Source organism: Pagrus pagrus (genome assembly GCF_965226575.1).
Source record: "Pagrus pagrus genome assembly, chromosome: 2".
Lineage (NCBI taxonomy): Eukaryota > Metazoa > Chordata > Actinopteri > Spariformes > Sparidae > Pagrus > Pagrus pagrus.
Genome location: NC_140186.1, coordinates 21,320,659 through 21,340,594, shown reverse-complemented (window position 1 = coordinate 21,340,594; position 19,936 = coordinate 21,320,659). Strand labels below are relative to the sequence as shown.

At 41.5% G+C, this 19,936-nt stretch overlaps 2 protein-coding genes across 6 annotated transcripts in view; both read left to right on the top strand.

Annotated features, from left to right (window-relative positions):
* Window positions 1-1,167: 1,167 nt before the first annotated feature.
* Window positions 1,168-9,164, top strand: nol11 (nucleolar protein 11). Its single transcript, XM_084345762.1, has 18 exons — window positions 1,168-1,345; window positions 1,946-2,059; window positions 2,861-2,917; window positions 3,824-3,972; window positions 4,092-4,149; window positions 4,369-4,510; window positions 4,629-4,835; window positions 5,186-5,262; window positions 5,708-5,831; window positions 6,017-6,108; window positions 6,256-6,321; window positions 6,402-6,586; window positions 6,856-6,981; window positions 7,248-7,502; window positions 7,618-7,696; window positions 7,841-7,933; window positions 8,259-8,366; window positions 8,511-9,164. The coding sequence occupies exons 1-18, from the start codon at window positions 1,199-1,201 to the stop codon at window positions 8,622-8,624; spliced, it is 2,193 nt and encodes a 730-aa protein (XP_084201888.1). The 5' UTR covers window positions 1,168-1,198; the 3' UTR covers window positions 8,625-9,164.
* Window positions 9,165-11,161: 1,997 nt separating this feature from the next.
* LOC311273362 (nucleosome-remodeling factor subunit BPTF-like) overlaps window positions 11,162-19,936 on the top strand; it is a 43,745-nt gene continuing 34,970 nt past the window's right edge. For all 5 annotated transcript variants that reach the window (XM_084380383.1, XM_084380381.1, XM_084380380.1 and 2 more), the window contains exons 1-4: window positions 11,162-11,999; window positions 14,613-15,435; window positions 18,326-18,377; window positions 18,616-18,784. In XM_084380383.1, coding sequence (XP_084236509.1) covers window positions 11,426-11,999; window positions 14,613-15,435; window positions 18,326-18,377; window positions 18,616-18,784 — 1,618 coding nt within the window. In that variant the 5' untranslated portion in view covers window positions 11,162-11,425. The remainder of the gene's footprint in view (window positions 12,000-14,612; window positions 15,436-18,325; window positions 18,378-18,615; window positions 18,785-19,936) is intronic.

Here is a 19,936-nt window from a genome sequence, read left to right as displayed (position 1 = left end):
GGCGAAGCCCTTTTCTTTGATAACCCTTTTTCTCTTGTTTATACTGATTTAGGAGTTAGGTAAGATTTTTTAGTTTTCTTTAAAGCGAAGGTGGAAGTGGACACTGTAATGAGTGATCTACAAAATAAGGATAAACCCTGTATATAGTTGCAGATGTTTTTTTCCTAATCTATGAAAAACAAAATCACATTGTAATATCCATGATTCCTAAAGGCAATGAATTAAATATGACACGTTTACTGGCAGAAACTCTTTAGCCATAAATGCTCTTTAGCCATGTCTCAAAAACTGAACTAGCATCAGATCACCAATGCATTCATGAAGAGGTATACTATTCTCTCACAAGTATTTCTCTCAATTCTCTTGTTGTGATCTGAACCGAACAGAAGATACCATGAGTCATAACGACACAGGCGATAACAACTTCACACCCACTTGTGATAGGCTTTGTAATAGGGAACAAACCCTCCTCTACATTGACATTAGCAACATGTACAGAGGTCTGTGGTGGGTCAGCCATGTGGTGGGGAACATGGGTCGGCTTTTTTCAAACTTAAAATTGTTATGTCTTGTTTTGCATTATTATGTAGCCTATCAATGTGGCCACCAATCAACTCCTATGACACAATCACAAAGATAATGTGATTATGGCCTTCATAAAGGGAATGTGTACAGTAGTGATTCTTTGAAATCTTAATCACTTAAGGGCAGCCTTTGTAAATGGATTTTGTGAGCAGGTATGTATTGTTCAGACCAATGCCCAATAGGACATTTTTAACAAATTATGCTTTTAAAAAGTGATGGGGACAAAATCTGCAATTTAAAAAAGATTTATTGAGATTTGGCAAGGCTTGCCTGAGTTATTAGCTGATATAAAAGTTTTATCTTTTATACTGTTCAGTTAAAAATAGCTTAAACACTACTTTATTGTACTTTTTTGTGGACATTTAAAGGTTTCCAAAAGATCCATATATGACATATATACTGTATTTATGTATATTTACATATATGTGAATTATGCACACATCTATAATATTTTAATTTTCTTGAACGTTGAAGTGCAACAACAGTTTGGCTCAATGTGATCATACTTGCAGCCAGGGTGTAGCAGAGAGCAGTCTCGTGGTTCCGGTGGCCGCTGACAAACATTCGTCTTTTCTCGCGAGATCCGACGAGCTCCACTTTCTTCTCGTCCAGCATGGCCGCGCTGTACGAGGGATACACGTTGTGCGGACTTGTTCCAGGTCAAACTCTGACTAATTCAGGCATTCAGGGGATCGAAGCGGAGAGAGACAGCGACCATGTCGTGGTCACCGACACAACCAGATCCGTCACGTTGTACAAGGTAACGTTTAAAGGTTGTTTTGAGGAGGCTCTGCTAACCTGGGCCAGCTGATCAGTGCGACCTGTGTGTGTGCGCAACTCGTGTTGGCATCCTCGGATGTTCTTCGCGACAGAAACCACCAGAACAGTCAAGAGAAAATGTACACCTCAGCTAACAGCTACTGAATAGTGCCTTGATTTATTTCTTAGTAGGCGTGAAAAAGGTTGGAGTAGTTAACTAAACATCAAGCTAGTGTACAACAACAAGCAAACGTTAGCTAACGGTCGCTATATCAACTGCTAGACACACACATTTAGCTAACTAATGATGGCTTTGCTAAACTCAGCGTGTATATTTAGCTAGTTGTATTTATTATACATCTCCATACATCGCTAAATAATGCACCAAGCATCTCCTGCTCACTAACTGTGAACTTTCAGTGCTGGTCTCACTGCCTTGTTTCCAGCTAGCATGATGGGAATCAGACTATAATAAAGCAGTCAACAGTACATTTACATTGTGGTTATAGCTAGGTGAGGGAAACTATTGTGTTTAATGGTAGGTCAAACCTTCTCACGTCATTAACTTGTCCTTTCTTGTGTGTTGCTGTGGTTCTGACAGGTTTCGGACCAGAAGCCGCTGAGCAGCTGGACAGTGAAGCAGGGACAGACCCTGACCTGCCCGGCAGTCTACAACTCTCAGACCAAAGAATATGTGGCGGTCTCAGACAGCAAGGTAGACTTTCTAGTCATTCTTGTTGGGGCATGGTGAAGATAAGCACATGAGCCTTAGTGAGAAGGTACTGGTGCTTGCTTAGGCTGCAGCAAAGTCTTTGTGGAGCTGCACTGACTCACTGTCAGATTGAAATTGCAAACATGAACCAGTCGGTTCTTACTCGGGCTAAACCTTTTCCTTTTCTGTACAGTTTAAGCACAAAGTTCACTGAAAAAGCAACGACTGAGATGTTGACTTCATTCTCCCATCGAATTGGTTTATATTAGACAAAGTTCAATTGGCCTGGTCTATTTGGTTACTTATTATCTTATTTACTACGCAATTTAACCTAATTTGTAGTATTGACCTCACTAATTTGTGTGACCCATAAAAAGTAAACCTGTCTGTTATTTAATTTGTCATTAAAGGGGGCATACGTAAGAGTTGGCCACCTTGAATTCAAGAGAATTCAGTGTAACTGCCAACCACTGCTAACTGTATTCTGTTTATACATCCATGACTTTAGCTGCCATTAGTCTGTTAGCTCAGTTAGCCGTGCAGCTAGCTGGACTGCCAGGGGAGTGTTGGTGTTTACACCTCTTGCACAGGAGGTTTTGAATGCTGGGAGAGTCTTAACATGATCACAACACTGTTATTTCTTCACATTCTGTTGATCATTTTAGTAAATATCAATATCTTTCAAATATAATCGCAATAAGATTTTTTAATTACCATATCATGCAGCCCTAATTCAAACACTAGATGTCACTTTAAATGCCTAGAAATACACAAAATAATGTCTGTTTGTGTTTTGTTTTTAAGGTGATCAGAATTTGGAAGGATGAAGACATACTCCTCGATAAGGCCTTCAAAGCAACTGTAAGTGTGAACATGGCTATTCAGCTCTCGTCTGTATTTGCCTTTAAGGCCAGGCTGTGCTTAAAATAGTTTGTTTGATGTATAGTCTGATCATGTCTTAAGACAACAGCGTTTGTACCTGTTCCAAACAGCCACATTTAAAGGCGAAGTGAAAAGCCTGATATCTTGGAGAGGGATGAGGCGGGATGAATCGATTTGAGATAACGGTACACTTTTAGATAATCCGGCCTTATAAGCATTCATGGCATTCCACCAAGCATGCTGGACGAGGTTTTAGTCACACTGTGAAGCACTCTGTATGAGCTCTATTTGAATATGTCCATTGTACCTAATCTGGATTACTGGATTAATGAAACTGAACTAAAATGAAAATTGAATTTTCATTTCCACAGCTGAAATCATCAGCATGGTGCACCTATTGAATGTGATTACTTTACATACTATATTAACTCCATTTTGTCCAGTCTAATCATAATCTGATGAGGTGATTTATGGTCACATGAAGGATGGTGTAATCCTTAAATCCTGTTCCTATGAATAGGGTGAGTTTATGCTTCTAAAATGTCACATTGGGTTTTTTTTTTTCCCAATACTGCTACAGTCAGAAAATGTTTGTGCAGCTGTTTTACATTAATGGCACTTGCCTCATGCTCATTTGGCTGTGGTCTCTGTATTTAGAATATGTCCACCTTTACCAATCCAGCTTTCCAACATGGTAACTGGTTATATAAACCAAATCAACAATGTCCTCCTAATACAGTACTTACTTCCATTTCCCTTTTAAGTCCCTTAATCCAAGAATTCTCTATAGCATACATAGTAGCCAAGTTAAGATTTTATTAAAAGTGCCCTCACTGATTAAAAAGCATTTCTCATGCCTGCTTCTTATTAATCTATTATTTCCAGGTGTCATCAGATGTCTTGAGGGTTCACTGTTTGCCTGGAGGGGAGCCTGTGGTCTTGTTCCAGAGAGGAGCTGTGAGACTCCTGGACTCCCTCCTGTCTGCTCCCCAGCAGCCTATAGAGGAAGTCCTTGCTCAAGAAGAGGCCATTAGGTCAGCATCACTTCCTTTGACAACCCAGACAATGATATTTCAGATATAGCGCCGTGCTGTGCTGCAGTCTGACCTGTTGTCTCTTGTAGCGTGTTGATGATGCTTCTGTTTGTCGTTAGGTGGAGCACTAACATAGTTGCAGAGTCGCAGCAGTTTGTCATCTTCACAACTGAACAGGTAACATCATTTTAATTGTTTGGCTTTTGACAAAAAACACAATTCACGTCGATAATTTTCAGTAGTATTCACTACTCAGCTGTAAAGACCATTCATTTGAGTTCATAATTATGTGCCTGTGCTGTGCCTATCCTATCCGTGGACACGTGCATCAACTCTTTGTGACCTGTATTTGTAAAGGCCTGTTTGCTGTGAACAGCTGTTAATGTCTTCCCACAGAAAGGGGACAATTTCCTCTACCTGCACAGACTGAATCCCAACAGCCTACAGAGGTACCGACTTGAGAGAGAGGAGCCCGGTCTTTCCCCGCTCAGCTTCTCTGCCTCCTACAGGGATAAACACATCTGCCTGCTTTACCTCTGTAAGCACGAGTTTTCTGCGTAAATATATTTAATATCAATAAGTAAGTTGCCTGTCATTAGTTCCCTCCAATCTACTTCCTCAGTAATACTTTTTACCTTCATTGTCCTGCCAACCAGACCCTAATGGTCATGTGTACCAGAGCGTTGTCTCTGTACGGGGCCTGGGGGCTGACGAGGGGGCCCAGGCTCTTGCCTTGCCCCGAAGTCTGCTGCTGGGTCTTCCTGTCGGTGAGGGCCTGCTGGAGGCAGCATCGGCCCAGGTCCTAGATGAAGCCCATGTAGCTGTTGTGGGGGTTCCACACCCCTCTGCTGGAGCTGGTAAAGGTGAATGCAGTTTAATTACACTCCTTCAACTGAAGACCACAAATGCTCTGCTCAGATATCTGATTGTTTTTTTTTACCCCACTAAAATGACCATGATGATCCATGACAGATCTTAATGAAGTCCATCTGGGATACACTGCAATGTTTTCAATCAGCCTGCACAATACCAGAGCTGTGTCTGAAAGTGTTCTAAGTTTGCTTACCTTGCTGTCTTTGTTTTAGTAGCTTTTTACACACATTAAATTCATAGAAAAGAGTATGCAGAGTAAATACATTAGAATGATGACTTGAAGCTATGTGACTCCGGTATCTGATGTAAGTGTGCGTGGTTCTTGAATGGCTCTTTTCAGACTTCCTCTGCATCTGGAATACCAATTTCCAGACGCTTCAGGCAGGAAAAGAGATGGCGGGTAAAATCTATGGACAGGTAGGAATGCTTTGGTGTATTAAATGGAAGATAACCTGCCAATGTTTGACGATCAGTGAAGAAAACAATATACTGTTAATGATTTTTAGCCATGTCAGTGGCAGCGCTGTAGAGCTGATATAGGGCAGTAACCGGAGTGTACTGCTGAGGTTGGAAGTACTCCCACTCAGGCTTCCCTTATTGTTATTATTACTGCAGGCCAAGGTTCCCTGTCCTTCCAGCTGCTGGGTGCTGATGGAGGACTGTATGACTTTGGTAAAGCATTGTGTCTGCTCTCCACTGTGACGGGGCTCGCTGTCCCTCCTCACAACTTTATGGCAGTTTACAATCTTGAAATTGACACATAAATACACCAGTTGTGTTGTTTATGTTATTGCTGTTTAATTAAGTTAACTTGTACTGTAGGTTCCTGTTTGTATTCATTTTTGTTTTTTCTCTGATTTAGCTATGGACTTACTCCAACAAGTTATTCATTCCACATGGGAAAACCCTCTCTGTTATTCCATATGAGTGCCCCAAATCCTCCCTGGCCTCTGCCCTGGGAAAACTAAAGCAGGCCAAGACTGAAGGTGAGCTAAAACAAATATGTAATACTGCTACTTTTGCAATAACCACATGCATAAATACAGCTAATATTGCTATAACAAACCAATTCCTGCATATTTGGTCATGTGGCTGTTTTTAACGACGCTGCACTTCTATATTGCAATTGTGCACGTTCACTCCATACAGTGCGTTTTTCTGACTGTTACAGAATTCAAAGCTCCAGCTTGTGTACCATCTTGGAATAACATTCTGCATGGAGATAAAGCTCAGCCCTCCAGACCAGTCGAGACCAGGAAGACGGTAAGGCAAAATAAGGGAGCTTGTATAGATGGCAAGAGGAGATGGTGCATATTACTGAAACACTGTGTTTGAATGATGAGCAAAGGTTCACTAATGTTTCTGTCGATGTTATCATTTATGGTTTGATTCTTCTCTCTTTCCACACAGAGAACAAACCGTAAGACCCAATCAGCAGCTAGTTTAACAGTTGACCAAGTTCTGGAGTTCATTAAGGTAAAATTTTGATGTCTCTCTGACAAAATACTGAATCAATCTGAACAAAAATGACAAAATATTGTCATTTCTTCGTGCAGACAGCACCAGTTGAAGAGGTCCAGAGAGAGGTAGAGGGGCTCCTCTCCAGGGCAGATATCCAGGACCTGCAGCCTTTGGTGGGGCAGCTAGCGTCAACGCTTGTGTCCCGGAGCCTGGCTGATCCGGCCTTCTACACCCCGAGCACCCTGGCACAGCTAGTGCACACCCAGTCCCTCTGCCACAGGTCAGTAAAGTATTTTTTAATGGAAAATTCACTGAAAGGTACAAATTTTGACTCTCAAAGCTATCATTCAGTCTTCAGTCTACGCAATGCATTACTTAAAAAAAAAAAATTAATTTGAATATAAATGTTGTAATTGAGTTTGTTTACATAATTATGCAGGAATTTTAATTGAATGACCCATGCCTTCTTCCTAAATACTGTCAGAGTAATTCAGTCAAGTGTTGTTTTTATCAAATTTGACCATTAACCTTTTATATGACCCTCAACAGTGTGTGTCCTGACCTTGTGCTTCTGGCCCTGGAGAGGAGGGACTTCTTTCTGTGTCAGCTCTGCTTGCAGTTCTTCCCTGACATCCCAGAAGCTGTCACCTGCGCTTGCCTGAAGGCCTTTATCAGGTAAAACTGGCAGTTTTGAAGTGCACGCTCCTAAAGTGGGCATGAGTTAATGTCTGCTACTTTTGATACCTCCACTGGGAGGCACCAAAGTAATACAGTCTTTAAATTATTGCACGTAGTGACTTCAAACAGTTCGTTTACATTTTTTAGTTTGATGGAACTTATCTGATAAAATAATATGATACAGTATAATCCAGGTGATTATTAGCCTGATTCTGTTAAATATAAAATGACAAAATAACTATTGTTCTACCTTCCTCTTGCAGTATGCCAGACATTGAAGCAGAGAAACTGAGCCTGGAGCCCGACAGTGTCTCCTTCATGGAAACCTTAATTGCAAGGGAGCGTGCCCCGGTTGGCTTGCAGAATGGTTTCAGCTCCACCCCCACTGACCAGGACTGCTCAGATGCCCTAGTAGGTGGCGGTAGAGTCGTTATTAAGACCGGAGGAGAGGACAAGGAGAAGAGCGCAACTCCACCAGAACAGATCTGTCCTGTAGGATTACACAAGGCTGTTCTACTGTATCCTTCCAGTGCACAGTCACTCAGACAGAACATAAATTGCAAACTGTTTGGTGTGTAATGATTTGAGTCTGAACATACATAGGAATATAGGACCTTAATTCAAGTTGCACAGAAATGAGGTCCTGTTGACGGCGTACAGTGACACTTTCCTTCTCCCACACTTAAAAGATCTCTCCTCCCAGCACGTTGTTGTGAGTAACATTCATTAACACACATTCATGTTCCAAAACAGTTGATACCATACCTGTTGCACCTTTTTTTTAAATTTTAAAACACTAACTACAGATGCTTTAAAAACTGTGTTTACTCATCACTTTTCTTTCTCGTCCACTCAGCTATTCCTCCAGTACCTGCAGTTCCTTTACCTCAAGTATTCCCAAGATGCTTCCCCACAGATGCACGGATTGAGATCACCAAGTCTGACACAGGTCTGAATCGGTGTCTTCGCTAGATAATTAGGATGGGCACACTTGACATATCCGTGCAGCTAGTGTCTGTCACACCAAGACACATTAAGTGACAAGTCTGGAGGCAGAAAAAAGGATTTTGCTGGCAGATTGTCAAATTCAGATATGGTGTACGGGCATTTTAACCTGAACTGTGTGCAGTCTGATTTAAGTGTAGCCACAGTGCACACAGTCAGCATAAAAAGATGGAGACAGTTTTTCCAACTTTAAAAAAATATATACTTTTAATATGTAACACATAAATTTGGACATTACTAACTCTGTTTTCTTTTGCATATGACTGTAGATCATGGATTGGGTATGCATGGTATTGGATGCCCATTTCACAGTGCTAGTGATGACTCCTGAGGCCAAAGGCTTACTGCTGAACCTTCACAGCTTTGTCAAGTCTCAGGTAACAAACACTTTATTGAATAGGAAATTTTCTGGTTTAAAAAAGCACAAAACATGTCAAATTTACTGCTGTTTTATTGGAGAAGTTGTCACATGTGAAAAGTGATCTGAGAAAGACGTTAAAGATGCCCTCTTGTGTCCTCAGGTGAGACTGGTCTCTGAGCTTGGAAAGATCGAGGGCAGCCTCCAAGAGCTCAATAAGATGAAGGGGAAGAAGGACGTCGGACAATACTCCATTGAAATCATCGAGCTGTTTTAGAATGTGTCCAATTTGTATACTTTTAATAAATCATCAAACATATTTTCTCCTCCAACTTTTCAAGGGTTGTTTACTTGTCAACCAAATGGTGAAATATTAAGTGTTTTTTGGCACAGTACCAGCCATCAGAATTCAAGATGTTTTACTGTATATGAAAATAATTCTTGATGTAATTTTGGCATTGAATAACTTGCAGAAGCCTTTCAACCATGTTTTAAACTTGTTGAAGCTGATGTTGACCAGTCAGGTAATGTAGTTTGCATCCTAAATCAGCGTTCTGCTTATATGCCAAACTGGTTAATATTAGGTTTGTAAAATGCATGCAGAAGCCACCTCATACGACAGTATGGCACAAGTTTGTAACATTTCTAATGGGACTCTGCCACTGAACATTTAATTGTGAGTGACTGGCCGTTTTCTTGTATGTGTGCTAATACAACTGAATATTTGTGAATCTATCAGTTGTGACTTTGTACTGGGTTTTCCCACAGGAAGACCTTTTATTTTGAATACAAATATATATCAAGAGTAAACTTTTAATCCATGTGTCATGGTTTTTTTCTGCACACTGATATTGTGGATAATAAAAGGTGACAGTGCTTTGTATTAATATTATAATTAATATTTGGTCGCTGTATAAAAGACGTTTGAGCAGGTTAGGTGATGTTAACAGCAGCTACGGCTCGACTCCTCACCTGATTATATATTTTTTATTTTAGTATAATGTACAGACAATCAGCCATACCCGTTCAATGTATAAGGAACAGAGTAAAAAAACAGTAACATCAGGCAATGGTAGAATAAAAGAACAAAATAAATAAATTGGTGACAGACTTTCCTCAGGCAAATAATTCAGAGTAAACAGAAATGTATTCATGCTGCCTGATTTGCTAACTGGAAACAATCACTGGTGCTGTTGACCTGCTATAAGAAGATTTGACATCAGGGACATTATGATGAAAAGGTGTGAGGAAAATGAGTCTACCAGAAGGTCTGCGGATACAGGCTAACTATAATAGCAAATTTAACGCAACAGAATCCATTTGTTACAGCTATTAAGAACACGAAAACGTTTTTTGTTTTTTTTTTGACATTGCAAGCATTTAGGTAGGAATTGTTAGGACTTCGTTTGGAGTTGGTTAGGAACTGTTTAGCTGGCCAATCAACCCAAATTAAGTAGCGTACTGGTGTTGCTGTCATGAAATCCTTGATTTAGCAGTGACTTGACAGGTCGTGTTGGTAAGGTTTTGGCTTTTCCCTCCATAATGCAACCATCGGTATTGAGACAGCAACACAAAAAAACAAAAACGACGTTGTCGGCAGGATTCGAACCTGCGCGGGGAGACCCCAATGGATTTCTAGTCCATCGCCTTAACCACTCGGCCACGACAACTGATAGCTTATAACGTTATGTAGTAGCGTTATAAACATAGTCATGCTTAATGTTGCCTGTGTAATACAGTTTTATGTAATTATCCTGTAATAACATCAGTTACAATAAAAGTTCCCCTGCTATCTTTCGGCTGGCTGGCTATGCCAGGTAAACAGAAGATAGAGCTGTCTTTTTTTGAAGTAGCTAGCTAAAAAAGGAAAGCAAACAAAGGCGAAGACGATTTTCAGAAATGAACTGTTAACTCAGCTAATCCATCAAGTGCAGCTCAGAGAGTCGCTCATAGTAAAGGAAAGAGTGGAGGATGTCGCGGACCCCCGCAGGATTGCACCCCTACTCTTCGGTTAAATACTGCGCGCTGCATTGTTGCACTGCAGTTTATAGTAGCGTTTATTTTGCAGGAGCTCAGCATCGCTCTTGTTCTACAGTATTTCAGGTAAATGAACAGGCTGAGATTACTCAAATTGAGCCAGGTTCCTCGGTAATAAACAAAAAGTAATCTTAAAGTTATAGAAAATATATTTGTTTAAACTACACAATACTGCTGCTTCCAAATGCACGTCATCTACACCCTGGAAATATGCGTGCTGCTAACTTTTATGCCGACTTCTATAGGTTCATGTATTGGGAGCTCAATGTCGGACGTATGCTGATCTTCTCGCCTCGCTTTGCTGTGACGATGATGGCGACAGAGCCGAAAATGAATGATGGTGTTTTACTGAATATACTCGACTCACCTGTGATTAAAACCATCTACCAGAACCAGCCAACTCGAATAAAGAACTATTGGCGGAAAGCGTTTGCATGGATAACTAATTTTATGAACTAGCACGGCAATTGCGTCTATTGTGGAATAGTGAGTCACGTGACCTCGCATCCACTCAGGCCCCTACTGTCAAGTTAGAGGATTAAAATCGCACTTCCGGATGTGTTGTCCTTAAATCGTAAGAACGAAAACGTTTAAAAATATGTTTTTATTACACACACAACCATGATGAGATATGAAAAGTCAATGTAATCGGATTAGATACTTGTGTAATGTTATGCACACAATTATTAAATCATTCTATTCATTATGTATCGTGGCTTTTGCTTTTACTTTGAAGGGAAAAGCGCTTCACTTCCGGTAGGTCCACTGGTATCCATGGTTAGCTTAACGCAACTCTGGGGCCTGCTGTGTTTTCAACGGAGGGAGAGCTGAGAAGAAAAATGGCGTCTGCAGGCGACCCAAAGCGGGACACCGGCCATTCAGTTTGAGCTTTCCGCCCTGAAATTGAGACCGGGGCTTGGTGGGGACTCGTCGAGAACTGTCACCAAACCTGTTGGTTTTTTTGTCCCCCGCTTTTCTCCGGTGTGCGTGGTTTATTCAAGCACCGAGATTGAAGCGGAACAGCAAATACTCTCTCCCACAATGAGGGGGAGAAGAGGAAGGCCGCCCAAACAAGCAGCAGTGATGCGGGAAGGTTCACCCGGGCCAGTCCGCGGCTCTCGGGGCGGCAGGAGCAGAGGGATGCGTGGACGGGGAAGAGGCAGAGGACGGGGTCGGGGACGGGGAGGAAGCGGCGGCGCCTGCGGCACTGGCTCTGCGGAGGTGGATACAGAAATCTCCGGCCGAGAGAACTTTCATTCGTCCCGGGGCCGCAGGAAAGTTGGAGGCTCTACCACGGCGACGGCCGCGGGATCGCGGGGCAGAGGAACCAGAGGGAGAGGCAGGGGGTCGAGAGGCGGCCGCGGCGGTAGAGGCGGAGTGAGGCGGCCTCAGACCAAGGTGGTCTACGACGACAACAGCGACGAGGAGGATGATAATTTAAGCTACAGGTCAGACGAAGATGAACTCCTGAACGACAACCCTTCGTCGGATCTTGAAGAAGAGGAGGCCCTAGGAAACGACTCTGACTATCTGGAGGAACTACCAGATGATGATGATGCCAGCTACTGTACCGAGAGTAGTTTTAGGAGCCACAGCACGCTCGGTAGCACCCCAGGTACGATCGTTTGCAAGTGCACGCACTTAAAGCAGGTTTGCATTACTTAAAGTGTGCATTTTATTTTTAGCTCAGTACAGAAACCAAGCCGCATTGTTCAAAATGGAGCTTGCACTCAGAAACAGGCCTTTGTTTATCGTGTGCTCCGCTCGCGGCTGGTTTGCAGATCCACTCCACGCTTCAACCGGCTCTCATGTTTTTGACTTTTGTCGGATCAGCACATTTTTTGTTGACATTTAATTATGAACAATGTATTAGTGCCTTTCTTTTTTTCTTTTTTTACCGGATTTTTTCATGCGTGCTGTATTTAACGTGTTTTCATACTGACTGAAACAGGATGTGTGGAGATTACGTTAACAACTTTTCATTTGTTTCATTCATTCAGCATTTCTACGTATGTAATAACACAGAAACTGCTGTTTCTACACTTTTAACTGCGCTTCATCAAAACACGTATTTTATAAACATTGTTGACCATTTATCTCTTATCAACAATTCAACTTTTTCCAAAGCTGAACTACCTGAAATGAAAATGTTACAATGCAAATAGATAATAACTGTATTATTTTTCGCACAATCATTAGCCCTGTGAACCTTATCCAACTCTATTTCAGAAGCCGTATTTTAGTTGCATAATGTTGCTAAATGAGTTTGACAGGTCTTTGTTTTGAAGAGAGGCGCTCCTTTTTTCACTTGTTGCAAACATCAACTCATTACAATATTACGTGGTGCACCGTTACCATAGTAACCACTCTTATGTTTATCAGGTGAGCAAATTAGGGCCATCACGTCCATACTTACGGACAGTCATGTTAATGAAGTTGTGTCTGCCAAATAATCAATCCATATATCTGTTATTTAAAGTACGCACTGAAAGCGTTGTGCCAGCCGCTGGAACTAATGATTAGAGATGGGATTAGAAAGATGTAAGGTGATCCAGACTTGGGCATTTTGTGCATTTAAATATCTCTTCTACAGAAAAGCTCAGTCTTTTGTTGTGACCATGGCATCAGACCTTCGTCTTTTGTTGCGGGAATACATTTTGCTTCAAAACAGAAATGTTCTCCAGAGAGAAAAATGTATGTGTAGGTTGAATTTCTTTATTTGTTCGCCCTATGACACCTCACTGCATTCTGGTCAGGCTTAGATGAAATGTAAGTGTTTTCAGGGATTACTCACTTACCTTTTAACTTCCAGCGGCAAGGCTGCCTCCCTTTTTTTTGAGACATGTGAACATGGCAGCATTGTGCAGCCAAGAGTGAGGGATCTTTTATAAGACCTATACTGATGGCCAGACATAACTGTGCTTTGGCTGTCATCTACACTGGCACACATACCCATGCTGTTTCCAAACACATTGCACACCGGCACACATACCACTTTTTCACAAAATCCCTGTGTTTGATGCTGAATAATGAACCTGTAGCAGTCAACCCCTAATCCCTGACTGTCATCATTTGTGAAGCAGCCGGTTCTGCTGCTGTAGTCCCATCGCTGTTTCTCTGTTTACACATTGATGCTAAACCACAGAATTATACCAGAGTCAGAACAAATACAAATATATTTGCTTAACAGTTTATTGGCAGTTACTGCAGTGTTTACACTGAAAATACAATACAGATACATAAAAGGTAATGCAACCCACAGTGCAATCATGTTATAGCATCTTTGAAATTATGAAGAGCACAAGAGAAGACTGGAAACACACACCAATCAGCTGTAAGGATATAGTGATTTCATATATATTGTGTCGCAACAGTATATTAATCCTACAGTGACTTTAGAAGTACTTCTGTAAGCAGTTAAGTGTTTAATATTGGTCAGGAGCAGTGTCATGAAGCCACGTTGAATGACCTGGACTGACCCATTCAGATCATCCACAAATGCAGGATTATTCCACATTACTGGGTTCAGAAATGGATAATGTACACAGACAGATAATCCAGAGGTCATATACAGGTACAGTACATATCCTGTACCCTCTGCATGAATTACAGGCTTATAAATCTAGTGGGTGCAATTAGCATTTAGCTTATTGTCTTGGGAGAAGAATGTGCTTGTCTGCCCTGAACTTCTCCAGTGTTGCACTACTTATAAATAACCCCCATTCCCATTTCCCATATTCAAATTAGACATTTCACAAGTCCTATGAAGTATTAAGACAGGGTGTTGAGTCCTATAAATTCCATTGGTATGTTATAGTATCTTTTTTTAAATTTTTTTTATACAGACAGAATTTTGAGCTTGGGAGATCCCCAAGTACAATCATTACTCCAAACACTGTACTAGTGCAAAATCCGAGAGTCCAATGAGGCATCAAGGATGATAAGTTCAGGCATTAGGTTGCATTGCCTCATGGTAAACATAAGGTATATAGCTCAGTGCATTGTATATAGGGACACGCAGAGTTGTCACATTTTAACATTTTGTGGTGGCTCAAAGCAACAATGGTCTCTTCAAATACCTGAATGTTATTGCCTGTAAACTTGTACTTATTCCAAAGAGATATACACAGTGTCTGCAGGGGTTTATATACACATTTGTTATTTATTTTCTTTTTCTGTTCCATATGCCAACTTTCTTCTAACTCCTGGCTCTTTTCTTTTCACGCAGGCCGGAGAAAGAGTCGGGCAATGCGACCGCAGTCTCCTATCCTTGAGGCTAAAGACATTCCTGCCCTTGAGCTTCCCAAGTCTTCTGATGACCTCTTGGTCCCTACCTCACAGCTCCTTAATGTGTCTGCTGTCTACGAAGTTCTCCGCAACTTTGGCTCAGTTCTGCGGCTTTCGCCGTTCCGCTTTGAGGATTTCTGTGCAGCACTTGCCAGCCAGGAGCAGTGCACACTGTTGGCAGAGACACACATCTCCCTGCTCAAAGCTATCCTCAGAGAGGAAGACACTTCCAACACCACATTTGGTCCAGCTGACGTGAAGGACTCGGTCAACTCCACTCTGTATTTTGTGGATGGTATGACCTGGCCAGAGGTGTTGCGGGCGTACTGTGAGAGCGACCCGGAGTACCGGCACATTCTGCCTTTCCAGGAGAGTGAGGATTACCCGTATGAACCATTGGAGAGCAAAGTCAAAGTTCTCCAATTTTTGGTGGACCAGTTCCTGGCGACCAACATTGCCAGAGAGGAGCTAATGTCGGAAGGGGTAGTGGCCTACGACGACCACTGCAGGGTATGCCATCGCCTTGGTGACCTGCTGTGCTGCGAGACATGTTCAGCCGTTTACCATTTGGAGTGTGTGAAGCCACCGTTGCAGGAAGTGCCGGAGGATGAGTGGCAGTGCGAGGTGTGTGTGGCACACAAGGTACCCGGTGTGGCGGACTGCATCCCAGAAGTGCAGAGAAGCAGACCATTTATTCGACAACTGCCAGTCGGCTATGACCGACACAGCCGAAAATACTGGTTCCTCGATCGCCGTATTGTCGTGTAAGTTCACTTTGTTTCAATTATGGGCCAAGATCATGCACAGGTGTCAACAGTAGACATGTCGGGGACTTGGTCATGTTGCAGTCTCGCACATTGAAAATATGCCTTTTTTTAAATGAATTAATTAGACAGCTTGGGTAGATGACAGGAAACTGGATGAGAGAGAGAAGGGATGACATACATAAAAGGGCCACAGGTTGGTTTCGATTTCAGGGCCGCTGCAGCGAGCGGGTCAGTTCATTGGGCACATGCTCTACCACCTGAGCTACTGGGGCGCCCCAGTATGCCATTTAAAAAAAAAAAAAAATTAATAATTCTTATATATTACAAATATTACTTTAACACTGGTTAGGACTGACTGTGTGAAACATGTTGATGTGGTCTTTATTCATCATTATGGTCTCTCAAATTTAAATTATTTTTTAAAGTGTCCTTGCCAAAATAGTATCGTTACATAATAACACTTCACTACCAGAACATATATTTGCCCAAATTTCATTATGTTGGAAGGATGTCTGTGAACCCTTTTGCGTGGCTGGCTTTATATCTGCTCTACCCTCTTTGCTAATCCAAGGCATTAATAATACCTCTTTAATGTAGGAGACCCACACGGAGCACGTGTTCAACCTGTATTTGACCCCCTCCTTTCATGTGAGATCGTTGTCACAGGTTTATCCCACAGCATCATAGAAACTTCATAAATATTATAGCTTAACCACCTTATTGTAAATTACATTAAATTAAATTTCCATCCCCAAAGAGACGTCTGGTGCTAAAAGCCTGGCTACGTCAACCCAGAGGTTCACTCTGGTCAGCAGAGGGGGTCATGAAGGCAGGCTAAATGACCTGCGGTGGCCCATTCAAATTGACAGCAAATGAGCTGTGTCAGTTTTACAAGCAAAAGCGAGTACTTCAGTCAAACATGCACACCACAAACTTGTTTAATGAAACAGATTTGTAGAATACATTATACACTATTGGAAGACTGAAGCCTGAAGTTGAGCAAACAACTTCTACATGCAGTGTATCGAACCATGATGTAGCTGCATGAATGTGTGAAGAACAGTAAATTTTTTCACTGCCAGTGACAAAAAGTTATGAGCTCTTAGGTTTAAAGTTAAGATTACCACAAGCTTAGGGTATTTCATATGAGTACAGACCTGCACGGTGGTTAGACCTACTGTTTTAATAAACCAAATATAACAGTGTCTGTCCATAGGATTTAACATAACCTGACCATCAGCAGTATTGGTCCCATACGTTAGCAAATTATCTTGGTATTGAGCAGTCACAGATGGTGTGTGTATGCTGGGTCAGCAGCAGCAGAAGGCCTGCTACATAAACCATAAAGGAGCATGGATCACTTGAACAATATAAGATTTAATAAGGTTGGTGGCCCAAATTTTGTCGTGGCTGCATTTCATTCCCTCTCTTCCTTTCTGCTTCGTCCTGCTCTCCAAATTGGCCCCCAGCAGGTGCTGCATTACTGATCTTCACTTCAGAGGCTGTGTGTGTTTGTGCATACAAGTAGTGTGCACAGAGGAAAGTTTGTGTGACTGGATGTACGTGCAATGAATGATGTGCACAGAAGTAGAGTGCTGGTGTGTGTGTGCACGCACATGTGCCTCAAGTAAAGGATGCTGAATAGACACTACTGTTACATGGCCTCAGGCTTCACAGTCCCTCGGCAAGGACCATGCTGGGCAGAAAACTCTTAGATATTCTCTTTAGCTGCTACTAGACAAACTCAAGTGTCCTCGTTGATGTTTGTTATTGTGCTGGGCTTAGCACAAGTTAAGGCTTCCTGCAGTCAGTACAGCTCCAGCTGAACCCTACAGGTACACACATGTTCATGGTTAAAGGGGAGGGCGGATATTTTCATGAATTATTGAATTTAGGGTTTCAGTCATTTAGAATAGTGACGTGAGTTACTGACCAAATACTCTTTACAGTGATTTCTGCTGGAATATATTTTTAAAAAATATATCACTTACAGCCGTTTTAATTTCATGCCATTGATTTTAATCTTTAAACTCGACATTATTATTTTGAGTATAAACTATTCGAAGTGCTTCATCACCTCCACCAGCGAGGTTATGTTTTCATTCATGACCATCTGTTGGCTGGTTGGTTTGTCAGCAGGATTACACAAAAACTACTGAACTGATTTCCTCGGTACTTGGATGGAGGATTCGTGTCGACCCAGAATAGACCCCATTAATTAACTGTTGGTGCGGATCCAGATAAAGACACATATTGGGAAATTGGGCGTTTTTCACATTTTCATTAATTTCTTAGGGAATAATGCACAGATCTGGTTTTAACAATAAGGCGTATTGAGGTGGCTGGTAGCCATGTGTGAGTACAATTTGATGTGGATCCAAATAAAAATCAGGATCTAGCGGATATAAATATGTTCAATTTTAAATTTGATATTGGATTAGGCTTGATTGACTGATGGAGACTGTTGGGCCTTGCCAGAGGTATGCACTCTACTGAGTGCCAGTCTAGTTTGTTTTATTTATGCTTTGCCTTTTGTTTACACTTTTTAACGACCGTCAGGTATTAAGGGATCCAATTTTATTGGGACATTTTTACCAAGAGACCTGTGTGACTGAAGCTGGTCCTGTGAATTTAACACACATCAAAAACGAATTACAGAAATGACCGATAAACTGCTCCGTCTTAAACTTGGACAAGTGGTTGATCTGCAGTCTGTATCTACTGACAAGACAAAATGTGAACAAATGGCATTCAAAGCTGCACAACATGTAGAAGCAAGCATGTGTGGAGTTTCATTTTTTTGTATTCTTTCTCCTGTTTGTCCTATCCCTCACTGTTTTGTCTTCTTTTTTTCCCTCATGTCTCCTCTCTCATGTCTCCCCTACAGTGAGGAGGATGGTGAACAGGAGGACAAAGCCATCTGGTACTATAGCACCAAGGTAAATTTCGACTCATCATTTTCTCTTACTGGGGTCATGTATGCTTTTCACACGATAGAATTATATGATTTAAAAGACTCATTTTAATTTCTTACTTATTAAAGTAAAGGGTCACAACCCTAGTCTGTCTTTTTAATGAACAAAATACATCCAAACATTCCCTGTTTTTTGGCAGCACGACTGTCATATCACTGAGTTAATCTTGTCTTGCACTTATTGAACTCCTTTAACTTTCCAGGTCCAGCTAGCTGAGCTCATAGATTGTTTGGATAAGGAGTACTGGGAGGCCGACCTGTATGCAGCGCTTGAAGAGATAAGGGACGAGGTGCACGCGCATATGGACATCACCGAGGACTTAACCAACAAGGCCCGTGGCAGCAACAAGTGTTACCTCACTGTTGCTAATGGTAAAGAGCTCCTTATTCTTTCTCTCATTAATAAAATAAAGCAATTTTCAGCGAATCTGAGAAGCTTCCTGTTGTCAAATTTAATCACAGCTCACAGGGGAAGAAAGATCTCTTTAAGCCCAAAGTCATTTTTTCTTCCCTTTCTCTTTCTATCTCTCTCTGCCTGCTTTCTCTCAAATACTCATGAATGCCACCCAGTCATAGATGGTTGGGACATAGGAACCAACCCAGCCATTATGTAACCTTACTCTCGTCCCACTTTGGCTAGTATCCAGCACTTCCCTTCAGTCCCTCATCCCGTCTTTTCTGTCCGTAGGGGTTCCACCAAATTCATGCCTATGTTTTTTGTTTGCTTTATTGGTTTAAAAATCACTTACCTGTGAGCACATCATGTTAAGGTCATTCAGTCTGACGTGAAGTGGACGTTCTTAACAATTCAACTTTGGAAGGCAGCACATAACTTGAAATGGTGCAGCTCTATATGTGTTCACTTCTGAAACCATCAACTCTAACGAGCAACTGTTATGCAAAGATCAATAATAATAAGTTGAATTGAATAAGTTGATTCTCGCTTATAAAAGACTTAAACCATTTTTGTTTTTGTTTTTTACCCCAGGGAGTAGATAACCCAAGCATATAAAAATATCCACAACTTGAAAGAATAAATACAGTTTTGGTCAAACGTTTTCAATATGACACTGTACCAGCTAGCTCAGCAACATCTCAAACGTGTAAAAAAAAAATATGCGTACACAAGTGATTAATTGGTCTGTAAAGTGCCCAACAGATAAGTGCTTGAAAAAACCACTTAATGCCCAGAAAGTGCAGCTCTTCACGGTTCCTGTTAGTATATTTGGCAGCTGTTTTCACAACTAATCCATGATATTACATTAAAGTCCTGAAACATTTAAAATGATATCATGTGAACTAGAGCCCAACGACTACTTCATTTTTTGGGCAGGTGCCCAAATGTTTTCATATCAACTCATAACGGACAACATATGCAGAGATCCTGATGATAAAGCCCAATAATACTGGCTACCGATATATTGGTCAGGCTCTAATGTGAACTAACAAAAGTGACATTGTGTAGAAAGAGAGAGGCTTTTAAAATTACTGTTATGCTTCAGCTTAGTTTTTATATTCAGCGTC

What these genes read in the sequence shown, in the direction of transcription:
- nol11 (XM_084345762.1), top strand. Translation starts at nt 1,199, where the DNA reads ATGGCCGCGCTGTACGAGGGATACACGTTGTGCGGACTTGTTCCAGGT. An exon ending in CAGTCGAGACCAGGAAGACG is followed by an intron (nt 6,109 to 6,255) that starts GTAAGGCAAAAT and finishes CTTTCCACACAG; the next exon opens with AGAACAAACCGTAAGACCCA. An exon ending in TCTCCTCCCAGCACGTTGTT is followed by an intron (nt 7,697 to 7,840) that starts GTGAGTAACATT and finishes TCGTCCACTCAG; the next exon opens with CTATTCCTCCAGTACCTGCA.